At 44.6% G+C, this 22,894-nt stretch overlaps 2 protein-coding genes across 3 annotated transcripts in view; one reads left to right on the top strand and one right to left on the bottom strand.

Moving 5' to 3' along the window:
- The window catches only part of LOC147666005 (progestin and adipoQ receptor family member 3-like), a 299,963-nt gene extending 283,861 nt beyond the window's left edge, over window positions 1-16,102 (bottom strand). Inside the window, exon 1 of the mRNA XM_086949331.1 lies at window positions 16,009-16,102. The gene's annotated coding sequence lies outside the window, so the exon portion shown is untranslated. The remainder of the gene's footprint in view (window positions 1-16,008) is intronic.
- Window positions 16,103-16,151: 49 nt separating this feature from the next.
- On the top strand, window positions 16,152-20,747 carry LOC147666004 (uncharacterized). 2 transcript variants are annotated; one of them, XM_086949333.1, is made up of 3 exons: window positions 16,152-16,277; window positions 18,235-18,432; window positions 18,916-20,747. In XM_086949333.1, the coding sequence occupies exons 1-3, from the start codon at window positions 16,187-16,189 to the stop codon at window positions 19,446-19,448; spliced, it is 822 nt and encodes a 273-aa protein (XP_086805459.1). In that variant the 5' UTR covers window positions 16,152-16,186; the 3' UTR covers window positions 19,449-20,747. The 2 variants fall into 2 exon arrangements, with proteins under 2 accessions (XP_086805459.1, XP_086805458.1); XM_086949332.1 differs by having other exon boundaries at window positions 18,232-18,432.
- Window positions 20,748-22,894: the final 2,147 nt, after the last annotated feature.

Genomic DNA, 22,894 nt, shown 5'->3' with positions numbered 1-22,894 from the left:
GGTGATCCGGCCTGGTCCGCTGTGTGGGTTAAATGTAAATGTAAATGTAGTTGAGCTTATATAGCGCACAGCTACCCGCAGTGGGTGTCTTGTTATCACTGTGTGTGCCATCTACCGAAGGTAACTTAGGCCCGACTGCCCCCCTGACTGGGTAATGCAACAAAGACCCCCAAATCTGTAGGTGGCAGGAGGAGGGACATCCTGGGCCCAAAGCGACCCCTGTGCTGTCCTTATCTGGTAAGGTTAATACCCCCTATTGCAGCTGGAGTCTCTCCACATCAGCGCAGAGCAGCTACTCTAAGCTGCGCATTTATCTATGCATCATGCCTGCCGAGGGGCCTGGGCCTGATAGACCCCTCCCACAGCCAAATGCTGTGTAAGCGCCTGCTGGGCTCACCTCCACTGGGGTTGCAGTTTCTGGGCTCAACAGGCCTGCCGGGGCGGCTCCTTCTCTTGGCAGTGGGGGACCACGAGGCACTCGATCAGGCCAAGAGCAGGAGGCCAGGTCGGGGTCCTCCCACTCTCGCTCAGTCTCAGAGTCCCCGATGCGCTGCAGCCCGCCGCAAGCCCCAGAACGGTCCTGTGCCCTGCCGGCTCGGTCCCAGGCGTGAGATGCCCGCCATCCGTTAGGCTCCTCTGGTCACAGCCCGACACAAATTCCTGCCCTCACTCTTGCTGATGACCCACTCCTTGGACATGGGTGCAAGAGAATCTGCTCCAACGCCTGCAGTACAGGCCTGTACATGAGGAAGCCGCGGGGAAGGCCGCACCCTGAAGAACTCTGCCGCTGATAAGCCCTCAGCCTCGGAGAGCCAACTGCTGGGTGCAGCGGATATCTGCTACTCCCTCAGTGCCTGTAGCGCTGTTAAAGTAAGTTTAACTCGACAATGGTCAGACTGATTGGGGGATCAGGCCTGGACCCAGAATTAAATTGCGTCCGCCATCTTAGGTAACTCAAATGTATAAATATTTCGTGCCGCAGAGGATCCACAGAGCCAGCAGACCTCTAGGTGAGATCTGATTTACTGCCACCACATAAATGAAGATGTGATGTAGCAATATTATATTTCGGGGATCCTGTCTCAAAACAACATATAGGAGGCAGTGTAGAGTACCCTTCCTAGAGCGAACCCCCAAACCAAAAACTTAATTTTTTTTCCTCCGCTGTTTCTCAGCCCGAGGGGGAAAAAAAAGGCTCCTGCCCGCTTTCAAAATAAGCCCCCCCAGAGTGGGCCAGGACCCAGCGATCAGCAGTTGATTTATGGAGAGGAGCACACAGTTCCCCTCCATGAGCCTTTCTTAGGCCCTGGGGACCCCATCCCTGAAGGCTGCATTTCAATAAAAGGGGAAGGGGACACAGTTACCCATCCCCTAAGCTTAATTAGGCTCCGGGATCCCCATCCCCTGGGGCCAAGAATTTCGATGGGGAGGGGCGCGCAGCCCTCCCTTTCCAAAGGCTCATAGAGGCGTTGGTGCCCCCATTCCCTCAGGTCAATTTGTTTTTAGGGATGGGGCATGCGGCCCCCACCCCAAGGTAGTTATTGCCCCCTGAGGCCTGATGTAAGTGGTGTGAGGAGAGCCACATACCTGGGACACTTGGGGTTTTGTTTGGGAGACTTCATGCATATCCTACCTGCCCTCTCCTGAGCAAAGAACACAGCTCTACTAAAAAGGCCTCTCTCCCCCGGGCAGGAGCAAAGTCACGGAGCCAGCTTCTACCAGTTATACAATGGGTGCCAACTGGGGAGCCGCAGGGACTGTAGGGGCATTGGGGCAACCCCTGCGGCCTCCAACTATTTGGCTGCATATGGGTGCCCCAGGTAGGCACTCAGACACACACTTAGCTCCCACTGGTACTCAGTATTGTTGCTGGTGGGGAGCCGGCAGGAGCCGCAGGCGCTTAGCCTGCAGCCCCCGAACATTTGGCCGAATGTGGGCCCACTTAATACAAAAAAATAACAGCTTCAAGTATGGATGCTGGTGGGAAGCTAGCAGGGGCCACAGGAACCTTAGGGCTGCCCCCACAGTCCAAACGTATACAAATTTTAAAAAAGATGTGTGGCTTCACCGAGTGGGCACCGGGGAACCCAAAAAAAGTCTTTAAAAAGTCCCCAAAATATAATAAATGAGCAACAGGAGCCACTCATTTATTAGTCACTGCTCCGCAAGGAGCACCCCCATAATACCCTACGGCTTCTTAAAAAAAAATATATTTTTTCATTCTGGTGGTGACAAGAGGCAGAGGGATCACCAACCATTTTATTTATAGTTGTGGGGGGCTGCAGAGAGTGCAGAAGCCCCCCAGCAACATAAAAATAACCACAGTAAGTCTCCTGGGTCATTGAATTCATGGCCCTAGGAGAGTCCACATCATTTTTTTAAAGCACTCCAAGCGGGAGCTGTGTGCTCCTCAGATGGAGTGCAGGAACCTCTCATGGTTGGTTCTATGTTCTTTGTTGCTTGAAAAATGTTTTTTTTAAAAGACATCTATGTTAGTGATTATCATAAAATATTTTCAGTAACGGCTTTAAAAAAAATAAAAATTATTATTAAACATTGCAATGTGTGAATTTATGAAATATACATTTGATTATGGTTATTAGAGACTTTACGGCAAAGCCAATATGTTGATGTGCTGACCCCTTGATAGTCAGTAGGTCCATAGGGGCCCAGCCAGTACTATTTAGGTATGTTGAGCCTTTGGCAAAGACAGTAGGTCTCCCTTACTTAAAATGATGCCTTTTATTTGGTACATGACCTGGCCAGCCGTGCGCAGCAGCAGGGGTTAACTAGAAAAAGTGCACTAAAGTAACAATAACCTTGAGCCTTACTATGCACTGCTAAACACCTCAGATATTACATCTGTTATGACATTATTAATAACATTACTTTGACATCTGAAATTAAATCAATGACAACATACCCCATGGCGGGGGAGCGAGTTATAGTTACTTGAGGTAACTGTAACAAGTGAATTTCAGTGTTTAGTTTGTATAAAATAGCATATCTTAACTGCCATTTTCAGCTAACTATAATGTCCCTTTCACCTTTGTTTTTTTCCTTTGAATTTCCACGATTTTTATTTGTATAGTGGCAGATTACTACGATTCCAAATTAGAAAGTAACTTTAACCTATTTCACTTTATATATATCACGGCTCCAAAATCCTAGCAATACCCAGCCGGGTCCCAGGAATCAGCACTCTCGAGCACAGCAGTGTTCTTTAGCAGGGAAGTTTATTAAAAAACAGACGCGTTTCGGGAGAGCCCTCCCTTCCTCAATGTTTACATCAGATAGGCAGTGCGCAGCGCCATTATCTATGTTTGCAAAATAACTTGAGACAAACAAAGGACTAATCCTCACACGCAACACTGGGCGCCATCTTTGAGTGTATAATTTCAACACAGTTAATATTGAATTGCTATCAAGTTAATAACACCTACATACTGCCGTGTATCGGCACAATTGATGTCTTATAAAAACCATATATTGTACACATTCTAATACATTCTATGGCTAAGACAGCAATACATTGTTGAGAAATACTCAACCTCCGACAAAATCACAAAACTTAAATGCAACCATGTCGGACAATATCTAGCCGTGGATCGCAATTGCAGCCCAATAGGACTGCCACAACTGAGGTGTAATCAAAAACTGAAGCAATTCTTCTAAGCAAATATTGCTAATAGTAACATCATCCATCACAAAAACTCCCAGGACATTTCTAAATACATTACAAAAACATTTCAAATGGAACTGGATACTCAATACTAGACTCATTGGTTCTCATAACACAGTGATACACATTGTTAACCCAAGTGAGAGGCCAATTCTTCTCTCGTATTTAAACCTCCAGGCGCTTTGGTCTCCAGGTCTATAATGTAACGGGACTCAAGTCTCCTAAGTGTGAGCAATCTATTGCCCCCTCTTGGATTCTCTCCTACTTGGTCCAAACAAAAGTACCTGAGAAGATTCCTGTCACTGTTGTGTTTCAAGGAAAAATGTCGGGCCACTGGATACGTGAAATCTTTATTCACAATGGCCCGCATATGCTCCAATATCCTCAACTTGACAGGATTGATAGTACTCCCAACGTACCGTAACATACAGGGACATACTAGGCAATAGACTGCGAAGACTGTGTGGCATGACATGAATTTAGTTATCTTCCTCCCATCTTTCCTACCCGGGACTTCATATGTCAGTGTCCTTTTGCTTGCTGCACAGGCTTTGCATTTTCCACAGGGGAAAAAACCTTTTGTGTCTCTCAAAGTGCCTAGTGGTTTCTGAATTGGTTGTAAATAGCTATGAACTATTTGATCTCGTAGAGATCTGGCCCTCCTGAACGTAATTAACGGTGTATTGGGAATGTCAGGCTCTACAATCTGATCAGATTTCAAAATGTGCCAATGTTTTGACAAGATAGATCGTAGTTTGAAGGAGTCAGCAGCATAGGGTGTTATAATGCGGAATCTTCCTTCAGTATTGGGACCTGCCTTCTTTACAAAAAGACTAGCGCGGGGTATTTTCCTAACCCTGTTAAGGGTCTCTTGGAGAAGAGGAGGATTGTAGCCTCTCATTATAAATCTTTCCATACATTCACTAGCTGCTTTCTCGAAATGTACATTTTGGCTGCAGTTGCGCTTTATCCGCAAAAATTCCCCGTAAGGGATATTGTTAATCAGTTTGCGAGGATGACCACTGGAAGCGTGTAAAACGCTATTCCCAGCCGTGGGTTTGCGGTAAAGTTGTGTGCAAATGCGTCCATCATTGACACTTACTTCTAGGTCTAGGTAATTAACCTTTTCCCTACTGATTTCACTGGTGAATCTTAAGTGATACTCGTTCTCATTGAGCAATTGAATGTACTGTTTGGCTTCATCAATTGATCCATTCCACACCAGGAACAGATCATCTATGTATCTGCTCCAAGCCACCACCTTGGTGTTCCATGTGGCGAGTCTGGGGGCCCAGGCTACCTGCTCCTCCCACCAGCCTACGAATAAATTCGCGTAGCTGGGGGCGAAGCAGGAACCCATGGCCGTACCAGAGAGTTGGCGATACATAGTGTCCTGAAAGAGAAAAATATTATTATGCAGGCAAAATGCAATAAGTTCCAATAGCATCCTATTATGCATTGCATATTTTAGTTCTCTCTTGCTTAGGAAATATTCTACTGCGTGGAGACCCTGTTCATGGTCTACACAAGTGTATAAACTTGTGATATCCAGGGTGATCAGTATGTAAGATGGTTGCCAATCCAACAATTCCACCTTTTCAATGAAGTCCGTGGTGTCTCTGATGTACGATCTCAGGGACAGTACAAAATTAAACAGGTGATGGTCCAAGAATTTTGAAAGATTTTCAGTCAATCCTCCCATCGATGATATTATCGGTCTTCCTAGGGGATCCTTGATGTCCTTATGAACCTTGGGTAGGTGATAGAAACAAGGTAGCGTAGGGTTAGTAGTTTTTAGAAACAGGTATTCCTCCAAATCTAACATTTGTTTGTCATACCATTTCTTAAGCAAGGTGTGAAGGTCATTGATGCTGGCTGAATATTCCTGTTTCATTATCACAGCATAGCAGGAAACATCCTGTAGTTGGCGCATGGCTTCTGTGACATACTTGGGCCTAGACATGATAACAATGTTACCTCCTTTGTCGGAGGGTTTACATACTATAGTCTTGTCCTCCATAAGCGTATTGATGGCAGATTTTTGCTCTTTGGTGGTATTGAATTGTGTCTTCTGATTACTTCGTGTGATTCTCATGGCCATCAGGTCCCTGGTGACCACATCAGAGAAGATATCAATGGGGTCCACAGCTAACTGGGGGACAAATTTGGAGGCCAACTTAAAGTCACTCTTTGGTGCGACTTGTTCTATGTTAACATTTGCCAGTCTTTGGGTGAGCGTGTTGTCCACTGTATTGGCTTCCATGTCACCTTCTCGCCTTAAGTTGTGTAAGACTTCGCAAGCTGTTAGATCATTCACTGTTAGGAGGTCCGTTTCCTTTCGGTTCCGTCTTAGTTGTTTGACTTCTTTGGCTGTAGGTTTGGTCTTATGAAACTTATGTAGTTTGACTTTCCGAATAAACTTATACAGATCAATCCGCGTTTGCGTATATTCCATATTTTTATTCGGACAAAAAGTGAGTCCTAGCTTTAAAACGGACTCTTCGGCTGGCGTTAGTTGTCTTTCGGACAAATTTACAATGGTGAGTTGTTCCGAGGACCTCACCATCTTCCTCTCCTCTGGCTCCTGGTAACCCTCGTGGTTGTTTTGGTCTGGTTGGTACCTCTGCCTCTCCCCTTTCCAGCCCCCGCGTCGGGTTTGCCTGCCTCTTCTGGGGGTTTGTTCTTGCCATCTCTTAGCCAGCTCTCTTGTATGACCGTGAACTCCTGTTGAAAAGGGGTCTTCTTAGCCAATACCTCAGAGGTGGTCGCCAAGCCAGTTGTTTCATCACCTGATAGTTCACTGGCATTCACATCGGAATCTGACGTTTCCACTCTGGTTTCCACATTTGATTTAGGCATTTGGCTTTTTCTTGCCACCTCCTTGCGTGGCAGATCATATTTTTTTTAAAAAGTCAGAACCCTTCCCATCGCGTAGTCCCGCTCATCCCGGTCAAACTTTTCTTGTTTTCTCAGTTTGATTTTTGTTTCATATTTCTGAAGTCTTTTCTTCATATTAGCCCTAAGCAGTTCTTGTTCCTCTATATCCGTGTTCTGTGCTATTAGAGTCTCCAGTTCTTCAATTTCTTTCACCACTTTGTCGCGATCACTCCATGCAAATTGGATTAGGATCTCCAACATGCCTTTGCATGAATTGGCTATATGAGCAGCCCAAGTTTCTAGTGGGAGTGGATCTGGGTTTTCATACGCAGGGACAGTAAAGATTCTCAAACCTCTGGGTACCCTCTGTACCTCAATGTAACCCTGCAGAGAAGTCCCCTCCCACCACTTGCGGAGTTCGCGTTCGTAAAGTTTCTCCAATTTATGAAACTGTGTTATCAAGGCAATAGGGGTGGTCACATTTGTAGTTGGTGCCGGTTTAGAAATGTCCGGGTTCTTGTTCTTGAAGATGCCACCAGCTGCATCTCTGCGCTCTGACATATTAAACATGTTTAAATTTTTTCAATTAAAGTCATATTAAAGACATATATATATATATATATATATATATATATATATATATATATGTCCTTACGGGAGGAGCACTAATATGCTGGTGCCGGAGGCGAAGTAAGGACTGCTTCGTCAATTAATTCCAAACAACTTTGAAAGAAAAACGCCGCACTCTTCCTGGATAATTTCACTCACTTATTTAATGGCCTCCAACACTGTTACTTGCCTTACTTTCCATGCTAAAGGCTGTGTGGAAAAGGCATGCGTGGTAATGTCATAAGTTCCACAGGGATAGAATTCATAATGATAATTGCACCTTCAAATACAATCTACAGCCCACAGATCTGTAAAAGCCCAAACAACACACTACTTTCTGTGCACAGTTAAGTTATGAAGGGTTGACCTATGGCAAGACTGGGTATTGAATAGTAATGCCATACTGTAGGAAGCTGGCTCTGTATATACTATACCAAAATGAGGTATAGTGTGCACAGAGTCCAGAGGAATCCCAAAGGTAGACAGAGGTAAATTTAGATAGCACATCACTCTCTATCTGTGGTAGTGTGGTCGAGCAGTAAGGCAGTATCAGAGGACAGTGTTAAGCATTTGTTGTAGACACTCAGTCAGCAAATGAATTCACACACTCAAAGACCCATTGTTTTTGTATAAAAATATCCTTTTAGTTATTTTATTTTGTAGACCCAAGCAAGCCTGGCACAGGTAAGCAATAAATACTTTACAGTAGTAATTTAGTTTGTAAACAGTTTGAGTTGAAATTGTATATGCACTTTGTTTTGATTTACAGGATGGTTGCAGAGAAATGCAATACTTTGTAAATACAGTACATAGACTTGAATGGGCTTTTCAGTAAAATACCAGGTAAGTTACTTTTTAAACTACTTTTCTTATTCAGAGTAGTATGCCTGGATACTACCCTGGGACATTTCCTGTAAACTGGTAAGTAAAATCGTTTTAGTTAAATAGTACTATTTTAAAGAATTTTTTTAGTTTTCAAACTCCACCAGAAACTTTTCCAAGAAAAACAGTCAATGTTATCCTATGGAGGAAAATAGTGTTATCGGTTTTGAGGTAAGTATTTGGTAGTGGGAGATGAGGTTCTGGGGGTAGACTCAGGGGTCCCCCAGGGTCAAGGATGCACTCTAGTTACACCCTCAGCGGAGGGCAGCCGGGTACAGTGTGCTGATGCCCAATGTTATCCATTGGGGGATAGGGGGCCTCCGGTTGGTGGCTGTTGACAAGCAGGCCACTTGGGTATGGGAGCAAAGCTTCTAGACTTTAGCTCAGGACAAATGGAGAAACAAAGTAGCACCAAGGGTGCACCCTCAGCAGCACTAGGTCAGCCGGGTGCAGGGTGCTGTATCAACATCGGGCGCCCTGTTTGCAATGGGGAACCTCCGGTTTGCAAAGGCACTGCAGGCTTGGGGATGAAGGTCTTCTGGGTGCGACCACCACTTCGAGAGGTAAGTTGGGAAGTTAGGAGTTGGTTAGGCACCGTCAGTTTGGCCACCCGAGGCCGTGGGGCGTTGGCTGCAGGGGTGCCTTTTGGATCTTCTTACCAGCTCCTGGTCGCGGTTGGGGGACCTTCTGGATTTAGGCTGCAGGCGTCGGCTGGAGGCTTGAGGCAGGTCAGGGGTCGCCGGATCTCGGGTCAGGATCGCCGGGGAGACCTCCTCATGGTGTTTGCCCAATCGAGCTCAGGCCGTGGACAGCGGGTGCAGAGTGGGGCGGATCCACTGTGTACGGCCCGGAATCGGAGATTGCAGATTAACAAATCCGGTGTTCATGGGAGACACAATCTTTGGAGTTGAAGGAAGGCAGGTCCTCCGGGGTTCTCAAGGTTGCTAGCTGCAGGACACACCGGGATTTCGCAATAGCAGGTTCGAGGTGGAGACAGGCCGGTAGGGCTGGGGACAAGTCAGTGGGTGTCTTCCTCCTGTTAGCTGCTGCACAGCTGTTTGGTCCTTCTTCTCTTTGTAGTGTCTTCTTGTCTGAGGAAGCAAGGTTTAGGGGTGCCCCTAAATACTAGATTCAGGGGGGATTACAGGTAGGGAACATTGAGTCCCTTCCTTGGGGTGGGTACACCCCCTATTGTGTCACCCTCCAGTGGGAGGGGGGCATGAGCCATTCCCTGGTTGGCTGAGTCCCCCCATCAGCAAGATGGCAGGGACTGGGAGTTGTGCTTCACCTCGCCTCCCCCATCTGAGGGGTGGAGTTGGTAGAAGTGGGCACACCTCTCTACCTCACTTGTTTTTCCTGCTGGTTCCCCCGCTTAAAGTAGGGGTCAGAACCAGTGGGTAACAGTTTCTAAAAGCAGCAAGTGGCCTGGGGAAGCTCACAAAGGAGGCAAGCCTTTGAAGCTTCCCCTTTGTGAACCCTGCCCATCCTGGGGGAGGAGGCTTGGCACCCTTGTCCTAGGATGTGCGTTGTTTCAGGCCCCAGAGTGCAGCAGGCTCTCGACCCAGGGGTCCAGAAATATGTCTGGTGGTGGCAGCTGAAAGCATATATGTAATCAACAAAGAGAGAGGGAGAAATATAAGGAGTCACTCTTAATCCCCCTAATGGTAGTATTAAATAAAAACTAAAGAGTGCGGCCACAAGAAAAAGAAAAATGGCACAAGAAGTCACTCTTGTCTATTAAAAGAGCCCTCACTCACCAACCTAGTTGGTGACATGCTTTATCATTGGGTTCCCATCAGAGGCCCAGAGTGCCTTTCTAGTGTGCTACAACGCCCGATTACAGCGGAGCTGGTTTTTTTGTGATGCAAATGTGAATAAGTGAAAAGTGGTTTAAAAAGTGCTTAGTTACTCCGTAAACAAACTTTATTCATGTAGAACCATGCACTACTTAAAAACAATGTGATGGATGTTATAGCAACTGGCTAAATTGACCAGATACATCCATAGCACAGAAAAGAAAAAGGTGTGGTCAACATGTTTCTGCCTCCATTCGCTTTTTGCGAGGCTTTTGTCAGGACCAAGACACCAAGGCGGCATGCGCACGCTAAGGCGCACCCTAACCTGTGGTGTAAAAAAGAACCGGTATGACTTACGGTGTAAGTAGTGCCTTCAAAATTGGTGAAAGCCATGTGTATTTGAAATATCCGGTGACCTTGTACCATGGGCCCTGGTGGGGGGCGTTGGATTATAGTCACACATACGCCAAAGCTCAGCGCCCGTATGGAACCTACATACTCCCTTCCTGAGGACCCTGCGGATGAAAGCAGCCACTCAGACTGGACACTAGTGGTAGGTTAGTTTTCAGGGTGCATCTCTAAGATGCCCTGTGTGTGCATTTTTCGTTAAATCCCACATTGGCATTAGTTTGATACCAAAAGTCTCAGTTTTAAAGCCATTATGGTGCTGTGGAGCTCGTAATGACAAACTCCCAGCACCATATACTATTACTGGCAGCACTACACTTACAAGGTCTAAGAATGGCCTTAGACACTGTAGGGGCTCATGCACCTGTACCCTCACCACTGTTATAGAGCATCCAGCTAGAGGGGTGGCTGATCTATGCCAGGGCAGTGGATTTTAGGCATGGCACACAGAGATATGTTCAAAGTAATCCTATAATCATTGCTGTTTATAATTTGTCAGCAATGCTTATGCTCGTATACGGTTACACATGTATTTCATATTTTGCATGAAAGTTTTCACATACGGTTTTACATAAAATACCACAAAAAGAAATATATCAACCAAATAACAAACAATGTATTCTTGTTTATTTTCTTGCTCATTTTTTCATTTTCTTATTTCTTCATTGTTCTGGCAATGTATTTACATCGCCCAATGAATTTCGGTGAGATACCTTCATCAGGGGAATACTGCAAATAATACAATTCAGTCTTTTAACACAAATTCTCTTCTGTATGACAACAATGCTCTATTGCCACTATGTGGTGAACAGGAGTGTTGGATAAACCCAAACGGTCCCACCATAAAAAATATATTAATTGTGTTTATCTTGCTCATTCAGATCCAAAACACGCAAAATGGACACCACAGAGGTGAATGCCTAAGTGAAGGTATGTGCACTACTGTCACCCAGTGACACTATGAATGAATATGAATGATTATTTTGGTCATTTACAGCAGAAGATGGGATTTACTATAACTTCTCAGGAAAGCCGAGAGCCACGACTCGTGGATAACAAGTAGGTCTCTTTGTTAAAGCCCTGAAGGGGGCATGCGATGGATATGTTTTTAGTATATGTTGGTACATTGTGTACATAATTTATGTTTCAATTTTTGTAGACTTCATAGACTGTCAGTGTATTCAGTTTCAGTCCATTCAAAGGTGAGCTTTTTTGGTTCTTTGGTGGAAGGTTTAAGTTGGCACAGGTTATGGAGTTTGTTTAGGTGTGTTTAAACACTTTTGATTGTGTCACTGGGTGACAGTAGTGCACACACTTTCACTTAGGCATTCACCTCTGTGGTGTCCATTTTGCGTGTTTTGGATCTGCATGAGCAAGATAAATACAATTAATATATTTTTTATGGTGGGACCGTTGGGGTTTATCCAACACTTCTGTTCACCACATAGTAGCAATAGAGCATTATTTTCATACAGAAGAGAATTTGTGTTAAAAGACTAAATTGTATTATTTGCAGTATTCCCCTGTTGAAGGTATCTCACCGAAATGCATTGGGAGATGTAAATACTTTGCCAGAACAATGAAGAAATAAGAAAGTGAAAAAATGAGCAAGAAAACAAACAAGAATACATTGTTATTTGATTGATATATTTATTTTTGTGGTATTTTGTGTAAAAATGTATGTGAAAACTTTCATGCAAAATATGAAATACATGTGTAACGGTATACGCGCATAACCATTGCTGAAAAATTATAAACAGCACAGATTATGGGCTTACTTTGAATGTATTATTGATTTAAAAAGAGTACCGTAAGGGTATGTGAATAGTGCGTCCTTATATACAAACAGGATCTGTTTGTTTATTGGAGTATTATTATACCCAACAGGGGCTAGTCAGGATCAAAGGGCAGCACCGTGGATTAACATTGGAAACTTGTATAGTTTGGTGAAATTTAATACTTTGGTATGCAGGCTATCAACACTGTTTATAGATACACAGAGATATGTGCCATGTCGACTCTTCACTTTGTTCTGCACCAAAACACGCAGCGTGCAAAGGCAGTGTGTGAGTGTAATGGTACAGGACCTCTAAGGGTGGCACAATAAGTGCTGCAGCCCTTAGAGGCCTTCTCTGGTCACAGTGCTCCGAGTACCTGTGGTACCATTTACCAGGGGCTGACCTGTGGCCAGAGATGCCAATTGGGGTTAGGCTTCAATGCCGTTTTTAGGGAAAGAACATAGGCCCTGGGTACCTGATTAGCAGGAGCCCATGGCACACTCAGTCAAAGCACATCAGCAATTCAGCAAAAAGTAGGGGCAACCATGCAGAAAGAGAACACTTTCTCACACATACTTTTGCCACACACTAATCCTAATACCAAAACACTCCAGAATCAACTGTTGTCTGTCGCTCACACAAGGAAACACTCCTTTATATGGTCTAATGCTCTTACCCTCGCATAAGGTATATGCTATGGGTCTTGTACAACACCTATTAGTGTTAAAGTCCATAAATCAGCCATCACCTACAGAATAAACTGAAAAGATCTGCCACATGCTTCCTGACCAATCGAAGACTAATCTACTGAACCACTGCAAATCCCAACTAACTTTAAACAATGACGGCTTATTTACGATTCACCATAACAATTCGAGTGGGATGATAGTAACAAATGATATCCCAGCAGATCCCCTCTCCATCTCCCTCTTCAATCATGCCAACTTAGGACCATCAGCTTTTTTTTTATTTCATAGTATTTTATTAGGGGATGTGAAAGTGCGTGGTAGTGGACAAGTGAGAAAAATGCTTGTGGAACAGGAGTACATTCAAGTGTCAAACTTAATATGATCGGGCTGTTACAAATCAACATGCATTTTTAAGTTCAGAGATATTAATGGAGATAACAAAGACTACACTAGCCAGCCATCTCAGAAACTATGGAATAGATTAAACCTATATATGCAAAAAATATAACAACCCTGCGACCAGAACACTTCCACGCCCTTAACGTTAGCGCTAAACCAACGCTCCTCTCGCTTCTAGAAGTTTGGCAACAAATGTCTATCATCACATCACAGACAGTTCTTCACCCTAGGAATATCAGATTTTTAAAAAGTTTTCTCAGACTGGACAACCCAGTGCAGTAACCAGGTAAGTGGGCCCAGGTCAATCAGGATTACTTTAGAAGCCATCCCAGAGTCATTGGATGATCATCCAACTACCTTAGAAGTCATTTACACGTCATCAGACATCATCAAGCTCTTGAAGTCATCAGCAAGCTGCAGAAGCTCAGCCTGATGATTTGAGGATGACTTGAAAATGAGTATCTGATGACTTTAGAAGGCGTCATTATTCGTGATGATTTAAGGAGGACTTGAAAATGAGTATCTGCTGACTTCAGAAGGTGTCATTATTCCTGATGATCTGAGGATGACTTGTAAATGACTCTCCGATAACTTTACAAGATGACATTGTTCCTGATGACTTTGGGGTGATTTGAAAATGAGCATCTGAATACTTCAAAGGTACTATTGTGTTTTCAATAAGATGTTTTTGCGTCTGGTGATTTTAACAGGAATTGTTTGTCTATTTAACCCCTTCGCTGCGGCGGCTATTCCGCCGCAGCACTAAGGGGGTGGGGCGGCGGTTCCGTGCTTGTGAGGGAACCGCTCCGTCACGGCTCGCGGGTGAGCTGTGCTTGTGACGGAACGGGTCCGTCACGGCCCCGCCCGTTCTTTAGAACGTCAGCGCAGGCGCGGAATTCGCGCCGCGCAGGCGCGGCGGCAGGGTCGTGACGGAACCGTTCCGTCACCAGCACAGCCCACCCGTGGCTGGTGACGGAACGGTTCCGTCACGAGCATGGAAGAGGTTAAAGAGCATGTCCACCACTTTGGTTTCAGCTTTCCAGAAAAATGCAAACTGTTGGATGATTGCACAATGAATTGCAGATAAACGTCTGACCTCCTGCAGCTGGGAGCCCCAAAACCCAAACACACCTTGAACCCCCAAATTAACCCTTGCACCCCAAAACCCAAACACACCCTGAACCCCAATATTAACCCTGGCACCCCAAAACCCAAACACACCCTGAACCCCCAAATTAACCCTTGCACCCCAAAACCCAAACACACCGTGAACCCCAATATTAACCCTGGCCCCCCAAAACCCAAACACACCCTGAACCCCCAAATTAACCCTTGCACCCCAAAACCCAAACACACCCTAAACCCTAAAATTAACCCTGGCACCCCAAAACCCAAACACACCCTAAACCCTAAAATTAACCCTGACACCCCAAAACCCAAACACACCCTGAACCCCCAAATTAACCCTTGCACCCCAAAACCCAAACACACCCTGAACCCCAATATTAACCCTTGCACCCCAAAACCCAAACACACCCTACACCCTAAAATTAACCCTGGCACCCCAAAACCCAAACACACCCTGAACCCCCAAATTAACCCTTGCACCCCAAACCCAAACACACCCTAAACCCTAAAATTAACCCTGGCACCCCAAAACCCAAACACACCCTGAACCCCCAAATTAACCCTTGCACCCCAAACACACCCTAAACCCTAAAATTAACCCTGGCACCCCAAAACCCAAACACAACCTGAACCCCCAAATTAACCCTTGCACCCCGAAACCCAAACACACCCTGAACCCCCAAATTAACCCTTGCACACCAAACACAAACACACCCTAAACCCTAATATTAACCCTTGTACCCTAAAACCCAAACACACCCTAAACCCTAAAATTAACCCTCGCACCCCAAACCCAAACATGCTCTAAACCCTTAAATTACACCTGGCCCCCCAAAACACAAACCCACTCTCAACCCTAAAATGACCATGTACGCCCTAAAATCCAAAAGCCCTACAAACCCCCAAACTTTTTATGAATGCGGAATGCCGGGAGGCGCTGCTGTGATATGATACTTTCTGTACCCCCAGGCTGCACTTCCTTCATAGAGTATTTCCATAAACACATAGGGGCAGATTTATTTTGCCTGACGCATCTCTGAAAATCAGCAGAGATGCACCAGGAAACATACGACACGCAAGTTTATCCTTGCGCCACCAATGATGCGCCGCATTTACAATGCGGCGCACCATGGCGCAGGAATAAACAGATGCGTGTCGCATCTAGGGAGTGAAGTTGGCGCAATGCTGAAGGTGTGTTGCATGCGGCACGCAACTCCAGCACTGCGCCAACTTGCCCTATCTGTTAAAATGGTGCGTCAAGCCTTACGCCTGCTTAAAGCAGGCGCAGTGTTTTGACGCATTAGCGTTGGGAAAGTGACTCCGTGAAATCTCATAGATTTCACTGAGTCACTTTTCAGGGGCGTTCCTGCGACAGAACGCCCCCCTCCTGCGTGGAAACGCCCATATGAAACCTGACGCAGGTTTCATGTGGCGCAGGGCCTTACACCGTGACGCATCTCCATAGATGCGTCACGATGTAAGTTGCAACGTGGTGCAGGGTTTACGCCGCCGCTGCGTCACAGCAACGGTGGCGCAAAAGCGCCCTAAGTCGGACATAAATCTGCCCCAATGTTTAGTGGAATCCGATTGTTAGACTCTTTAAACAACTGCGGACAGACCTGCTCATGGCCCGAGGAATAGGTCTTGCAAAGGAAAACAAGCTTTGTCGTCATGGTGACTGCCGAATTCACTCCATCACAATACTAAAATACATTTTTAAAAAGCACAGCTGCCTCGAACACAATGCCAAAATCACCTACTGTAAACCATCAGTCTGCCGGCTGGCTGGGACTAGAACCGCAGATCTTCAATGGAGAGCAGCTCTCTCACCTTTTCATATGCCGGAAGCCGGTGGATTCCTCTAGCAAAAGCCTACGCACATCTGGGAGCGCCGGAAGTGACGTCATTGTTCTGCGGCAAGAACGAAGACTGCCGTGAATGCAATGGCCATTAAAGGGACAGGTGGATTGGCATCGGTCTCTTTATTTTTCCAACTCCACTTCCTTCATCGATTCCAGCGTATACTCAGGTAAGTGCTGCAGCTGTTAAAAAAGAGCAGCATCGATCCTCCGCTCTCGGTCCAGGCTTACGTCCCAGACCAGCTTCTTCATTTTTCGGAAAGCACGAGTTTTCATTAAGGGGGCACATTCAGACGCATCTCCCTGCATGTGTGTGCTTCGTACGTGTTATAATTAATGCCTGCGTTGCAATGTGTGTGTATTAAGTGTGTTTGATGTTTGTCTGTATCAGCCTGCCTGCTTGTTTAATATGCACCTTTTGTGTTTGAGCATGTGTATTTTTCTGTATGTGTGACGTAGTGCGTGCCTGTGCAAGTTGTGGAAAATTGCAAAAAGCCTAAAAAATGTGTTTTACAGCAAGTTCTTCGCCGTAAGGAAAAATAAATTACTGCCCGTATATTGTAGGTCCCATGTTGGTTCCAAGTGCACCTGCGTGTATTCAAGATTCTCGACCAAATGGAACAGTTTTAGATCTACTGAAAAGTTGTCAATAAAAGAAGGCTAAACACATTTATTTATGTGAATATTGTTTATTGTTGAGCATTACTTGTGTCCTTGCAACTTTTAGTGAGCTTTCATTACTAAATGAATGTGTGCTCTATTGTTGAATCCTGGTCACGTTCCCCAAGCTGTGTAGTGTGCAGAGCAGTACATCTTCTAAAACACTGGCAGTTTTCCTGGATGCGTTTCAAAGCATAAGGATAAATGCTTCAAATAACTTAGCCGTTGTAATGCTGGTTCCTTATTTTGTTTGCTATTTGTGTCATTGAAAGGCCTGGTTGCCTGTGGTGATTGAGGTTTACGCCCTATTTAGGAAACGTAGTCCGACGCATTCCAACATCTTGCAATATCTACTTTCGCAAAACAGGCTATCATTCTGGTTTCGTTCCATGTGCATGCAATGTTTTTAACTCTTTTGTATATATTATTTAGATAGGGCCAATTACGTATTCCCTGTTTGCGCTAATTTACCTTGACCGCTAAGATCTCTGTAAAAATGAAGCAGTTCTTGTTACATCTGCCTCTATCGATCCCAGCCATATATTATCCAGTTACAACCTGACCTACTGCTAAAGTGCAGAGGGATCGAGCCCTGAGATAAATCACATTAATATCTCTTTATCCTCCCCCCCTCCCCTCCCTTCTAGCATTAAGGTGAAAGCACGCACAAGTTGCAGTAACGCGTGCCTTCCCCATTGATTGAGATCTTATAAGAGGTTTCCCCATGCCCTCTTCTCGTTTGAACTGCGGGTACTGCAGGTGTCAACGAGGTATGGGATCCCTTTATATTAAATTGCATCTCTTACCAAACTTCCAAACACCTCTGGCAAAACACTTATAAGGTCCCAGAGGGGAGACCCATTGGCTATGCCAATGCTTTTGCTTTATGTATTTGCCATTGTAATGCCTTTTGTTTAATTTATAAAGCCATTACATATTGCACAATTAACGTACAATACTACTAGCAAAGCTAATATCTTTAGCTTAATAAAAGGTGAAACCTATTGCATTTTTAACGCTTGTCCTTTCATGTTGGGGGTGCCGGTGGGCAGAGGGTAGCAGGCATCTGACTCTATGCATCTGTGGGGATAGGCAACTTGATTTCCCGTCACAAACCCCAGTGTGAAAGTTCACTTATTGATACACTTATTGATAGTTCTTCTATTTCTATCATAATGCCTCTACTTTGCTATTACTATTTGTCCTGAGCAGCAAGACCTAAGCATACACTCTGGCTTTCCAAAAATAACGATGATTATTAGGTAATTTCCTCAATGGCCTTCAGTGCATGCCCAAACACTTTGTAGTCCAAAATCTAGGCATATTAGATAGAAATTGCACCAGGTCAGTGTACTTTTTGGGGTGCTTTTCTCCAATTAAATCTGTTAATCAGTTTGATATGCTTTGTATTTTACCTCTGAAACTTAAACCACACACAAACTAATTCCTGATTTTTATATCTAGCAGGACATAATCATGGCTTCATTCAACGTCCCTGTTTTTCACTTGCGATCATTCTGTGTGTTCGAAAAGATGGTGACTACCTGCTTTTGGACAATCCCGGGGAAGTTCTTTGTAAATGGCTGGTCGAAAATGTAGATGAAGCTGGTCGGCCAATCACCGAAGAGAGAGATTTTAAAGCTATGATTCTGTTCCAATCATCTGGTAAGCACAATAAGTAAACCTTTATAATAAGTTTGCAACTGCAGGATAACGGTACAAATTACCAACCTGTTTCAGTAAAAACCTACATTTGTGATTAATTAATCCAATAATGGGCAGTAAAAATGAACATGCATGTCCCCACATGTGCCTTGGATTGCTCTCCAGAGACAAATGTAACACTTATGAAAAGGACTGAAACGTTTAGCTTATGGCACTACTATAAGGCAGCCATTTTTGGATAAACTTTTATTTAGGCAACTTTTTTCAGGAGGTTCAAGTTCAGGCTTTCAATGTGTACTGTCTATTAAGGAAAACTTACTTACTTGGTTATGGATAGATTGTACATTTGTCCTTTATTATCATTACCTCTTTATTTATATATTATGGCTAGACCGTGAAGATATATTGCAAGTGGTCAATGTGTTCTTTTCTGTTTTGAAGTTTATATGTAAATATATATTTTTTTCTCTTGCTTTTTTTTAGTGAAGAAACGGTGTCTAATGATTCAGGATATTTTTCAAGAGATATTTGCAAGCTATTCTGGCACAACAGAGGGTCTAAAACAGGTGTTACTTCAAAGGGCACTGGAGAAAAAGCAGATGTTAATGGACTGTGGCAATCGGGGAAGCGCTGGTAGACTTAAGAGGGTGTTACGCGAACTACAAGAGGAAGAAATTGCAGAGAAAAGATGCAAGGACAAAAAAGCCAAGCAGAATGGACTGGATTATAAAAGAGTTGGTAACAAAGCTCATGCTGAAAGCACAACTTCTCAGCCTGGTGATGCAAGTTCGCGGATGAATTTGCAGAAACTTGAAAACCTGGCCCTTTTAGCAGGGATGGCTAGTGTCCTTCATCAAAAATCCACAACTAAAAATGATGCATCAGACCGTGAAAATGAACTTGTCTTGGAGTCCCCGCTTAAATCCAAATATCAAGGACAAATACAAGCCTCCCTTTCACCACTTCATCCTAGAGTAATCAACACTCATTCTGAAAATATAATGGGGCCATTCTGATGTAACCAATAGCTATCCTGAAGCTGTCGTAGGATCATACAGGAATAATCCACACTCATCCAGAAATTGTCATGGGATCATTCCAGAGTAATCCACTTGGTTATAGGATCATCCTGGAATAATTGACAGTCATCCTTAAATTAGCTAGAACCCATCCTGGAGTAATTCTCCCTCATCCTGAAGTTGTCAATTAGTATTCGTGGAGTTGTAAAAGGTAATCACTCCCTGCCAGTAGAAGTCATCAGAACACCAGCCTACTGTAGTTTTTGTGATGAGTCTTGGTTCGTCATCACATTTACCTTTTTTGTCCTACAGGCATACTTCAGGATGGCTTGGGATGACTTCGCCAGATAATTGCAGGAATAGCCTGACTGTAATCATCAGATGAGTCCAGAATGACTCCAGGATGATCTTCCTTTTTGACATGTGTACGATCACAACAAAAACCATAAACTGAGTTGAAAAGATAATCACTTTACTAAACACCCGTCTAATCTCACCCCTGCACTGACCAACCAGTCAACATAGGCGGGCGCTTCAGTGTACCACATACATATCCAAATAAATGCTGAAACAAAAGGGACCAGTACCACTATGGAACCTACTTACCACAGTAAAGAAGCAGCGAAACACTGCCTCTGGACATCGTTTCTGTTTCTACACCAGTCTATAACAAACGACAAATGTTTTCATGCTGTCTGCCTCCTGTGCGTGATGCTTTTAATAAGGTTCGATCGGACGCTCCATGTAATGACAGATCCGCAGTCCAATATCGCCGAGACGTTAATCGCATTGGCTCGATGCAAACTCCCCCCACCTTATAAAGCCCCACATTCTGGGTTCAGAGGCTTTCAAAGGCAGACACCCACGCCGCAATCTTCCAACTAAATCACTTGAGCCAGAGCGGGCTCTCTCTAGTGAAACAAAGATTGACTGGCTAAAGCCACTAAGGATGTGGCTAGAGTCGGAAAATAGCACCCGCCGCTTACACACAAAATACCGCTAGGCCAACCCTTACTTCTTTTCCTGTGACCGTGTCACACTATACGCTGCAATAATTCTACTCTTCAACCTCTCTACAAGCCAAAGTAGAACATAACTGGAGACAGGACTGTAGAAAATAGATGACATAGAAATGGAACTAACCGCATACGACTGTAAGACTGTGCTATGGTGGCCATCTTAGCCCGGTAATCATTCAACAATTATAACAATGAACTAGAGGGCTGAAATGATTATCACCATGGTAATGTTCGCCTTGTTTCCAAACAAACGTTCCTAAATCTTGCTGAGCTACATTTGCACAAGTTTGATAGTGCCTGAAAAGTATTTTCTATTACTTTCAAGGGAACGTTTAAAGTATTTTAGTGTATCTCAATTGTTTTTAACTTGTGACCTTATAAGAGTTTTATTCTTTGAAGAACTTTAATTATTACAGTTGCAGGTACATAGCACAGCTCTAAAAATTTTGAAATTCCCGTTTTTCTTTGAAGGCTCAAACTCAGCCGGAAAGTATTGGAGTGCTTTGCATGAGCAGTAAGCACCCCTTTACATTACACAAGGACTCATTATTATTATTTATTTTTTTAGTCATGGAGAGATTAATTGATTTGCCCATAATCAAAATATTTGAGCCAACATGGAGACTGGAGCCTGGTTCCCCAGTTCCAAAGTCAGCAGCTTTGGCTTTTACCTATATCCCCTCTTAAGCGCATTTATTAGCATCATTGATGACATCATAGCTGCCCGGTCCATTTGTGATGAACTGCTCCAGTCCAGGTTTTGTTTCTTTTCCTTTGAATTCTCTTTTTATATTGAAATAAACAGGTCTACAAGGCCCACAGTTCAAAGAAAAGACTTGGACTGGAACAGCACATGATGCATGGACAACCTTGCAAATGCTGTTGCAACTATATACTTTAATTTATGCATTTTTTTATAGTTGTGATGCCATCTCTTTGCTTGTTCTCCTTCCCCCTTTTGTCTCTGAGAATGCGATCCTCGGGGGGAGCAGAGCGAAGCAGTCTCCCCCCGCGGATTTTCGCCCGGGTGGACGGACCCGGAGCAATGACGCGTTAGGACAGGGCGCGCGCGTAGATTGCTGCGTAGGAGTTTAGTCAGGGGAGAGGCGCCATGGGAGTTTACAGGCATAGGAGGCAGGAGTTTTTAGGCGAGGCAGGCGGTGAGAGCGTTTCTGCAGGCAGGGCGGTGTGTCGCTATTTAATAATTTAATTGTGTGTTTTTTGTACGGTACAGACTTTGTCAAGGGAAGCCAGAGTGTTTCACAGGGGGAACAGTGATTCATTATTTCTTTCTTTATTTGTGCAATGTGGTGTGGCGCGAACTTGGCCTGAAGGTGTCGGAGCGCTTTACAGGGGAACTGGTTGAGAAATGTAAGGAATTTCGATTACATGTGTTACATACAGGTAAATAAAAAAAAACATTATTATTGCAAATGTACAAGATGTAAAGTCACATAAGGAGGAGATACATATGGATATACACTAAGAGTCTCACAGGCAGGGTAGATAGTACAAAGGTCTATTGCATATACTGGTGATTAGAGTTAGCTCTATATACATAGAGAAGGCATATGACTGGAGATGTGAGGGAGCATTGCAGCTGAACAACTGGCAGAAGCGAGGGTGGCATTGATTGGGGCGGGGTGACGGTCGTGATAGAACGGGCTACAGGGGTTGGCAAGCAGTGCATTACATAAGGAACAAACTGTTTTATGAGGAGGTTATGAAGGGTACTACGTACAAGTGGTGGTATACTGCTGAAGTGGGTCGGGGGCGCTCAACCATGGGAATGCACATGACATAGGCAGTGGCGGCAATGGTGCAGGTATCGTCAGCAAGCAAAAGCGGGTGGTAGACAACTGTGTTACAAGGACAGTTATGTGCAGGTTACCAAAGAGTGCAGAACACAGGTAAAGGGTAGTACTACAATAATGGCAGTCTATCAAACCTCAAGGACACACTGGGACGGCATTTCCATCGTCCTTGACTTGCTTCGGATGGGCTCGGTTATGGGAGAAGACGGAGGAGCTAAGTGGCCACGGCGTGCAGCGTCAAGAGGGAACCCCGTCATCCACCTGCCACCCTCAAGTGGACTTTGACTCTGATTCAATGGGGGTGGCTTGTAACAACTGCAGAGACAGAAGGTATCAGCAGGGCTCCTGCGAGGGGTAAGTATATGGCGGTTTTGACCGGAGCGGTTAAAATTTGGTGGCGGACCTGTTCCTTGGGCAGGTCCTAGTTTTTCTTTATCAACATTGCGAAGCAGGAGCGGCTTTGCGTAGGTCACAGTATTCACGAGACTTTACTAGTGCGGTGGTCTCTGCTGCTAATCCTCAATGTGGCCGCTTGGGGTGTGGGGTTACACACTCGGACGTGGGAACTGCGGTGATGAAAGGTATTTCGCAGGGTTACTGCGAAGGGTAA

The sequence above is a fragment of the Lissotriton vulgaris genome, unplaced genomic scaffold (assembly GCF_964263255.1).
Source record: "Lissotriton vulgaris unplaced genomic scaffold, aLisVul1.2 SCAFFOLD_554, whole genome shotgun sequence".
Classification (NCBI taxonomy): domain Eukaryota; kingdom Metazoa; phylum Chordata; class Amphibia; order Caudata; family Salamandridae; genus Lissotriton; species Lissotriton vulgaris.
Note: the sequence above shows the minus strand (reverse complement) of the source record. Positions and strands in the feature narration are given on the sequence as shown.

Excerpts from the sequence above, each read along its gene's own strand:
- LOC147666004 (XM_086949332.1), top strand. The coding sequence starts at position 16,187 with ATGCAATGGCCATTAAAGGGACAGGTGGATTGGCATCGGTCTCTTTAT. Across the intron at positions 16,278-18,231 it reads CGATTCCAGCGTATACTCAG|CAGGACATAATCATGGCTTC; the intron begins GTAAGTGCTGCA and ends TTTTATATCTAG. Across the intron at positions 18,433-18,915 it reads GATTCTGTTCCAATCATCTG|TGAAGAAACGGTGTCTAATG; the intron begins GTAAGCACAATA and ends GCTTTTTTTTAG.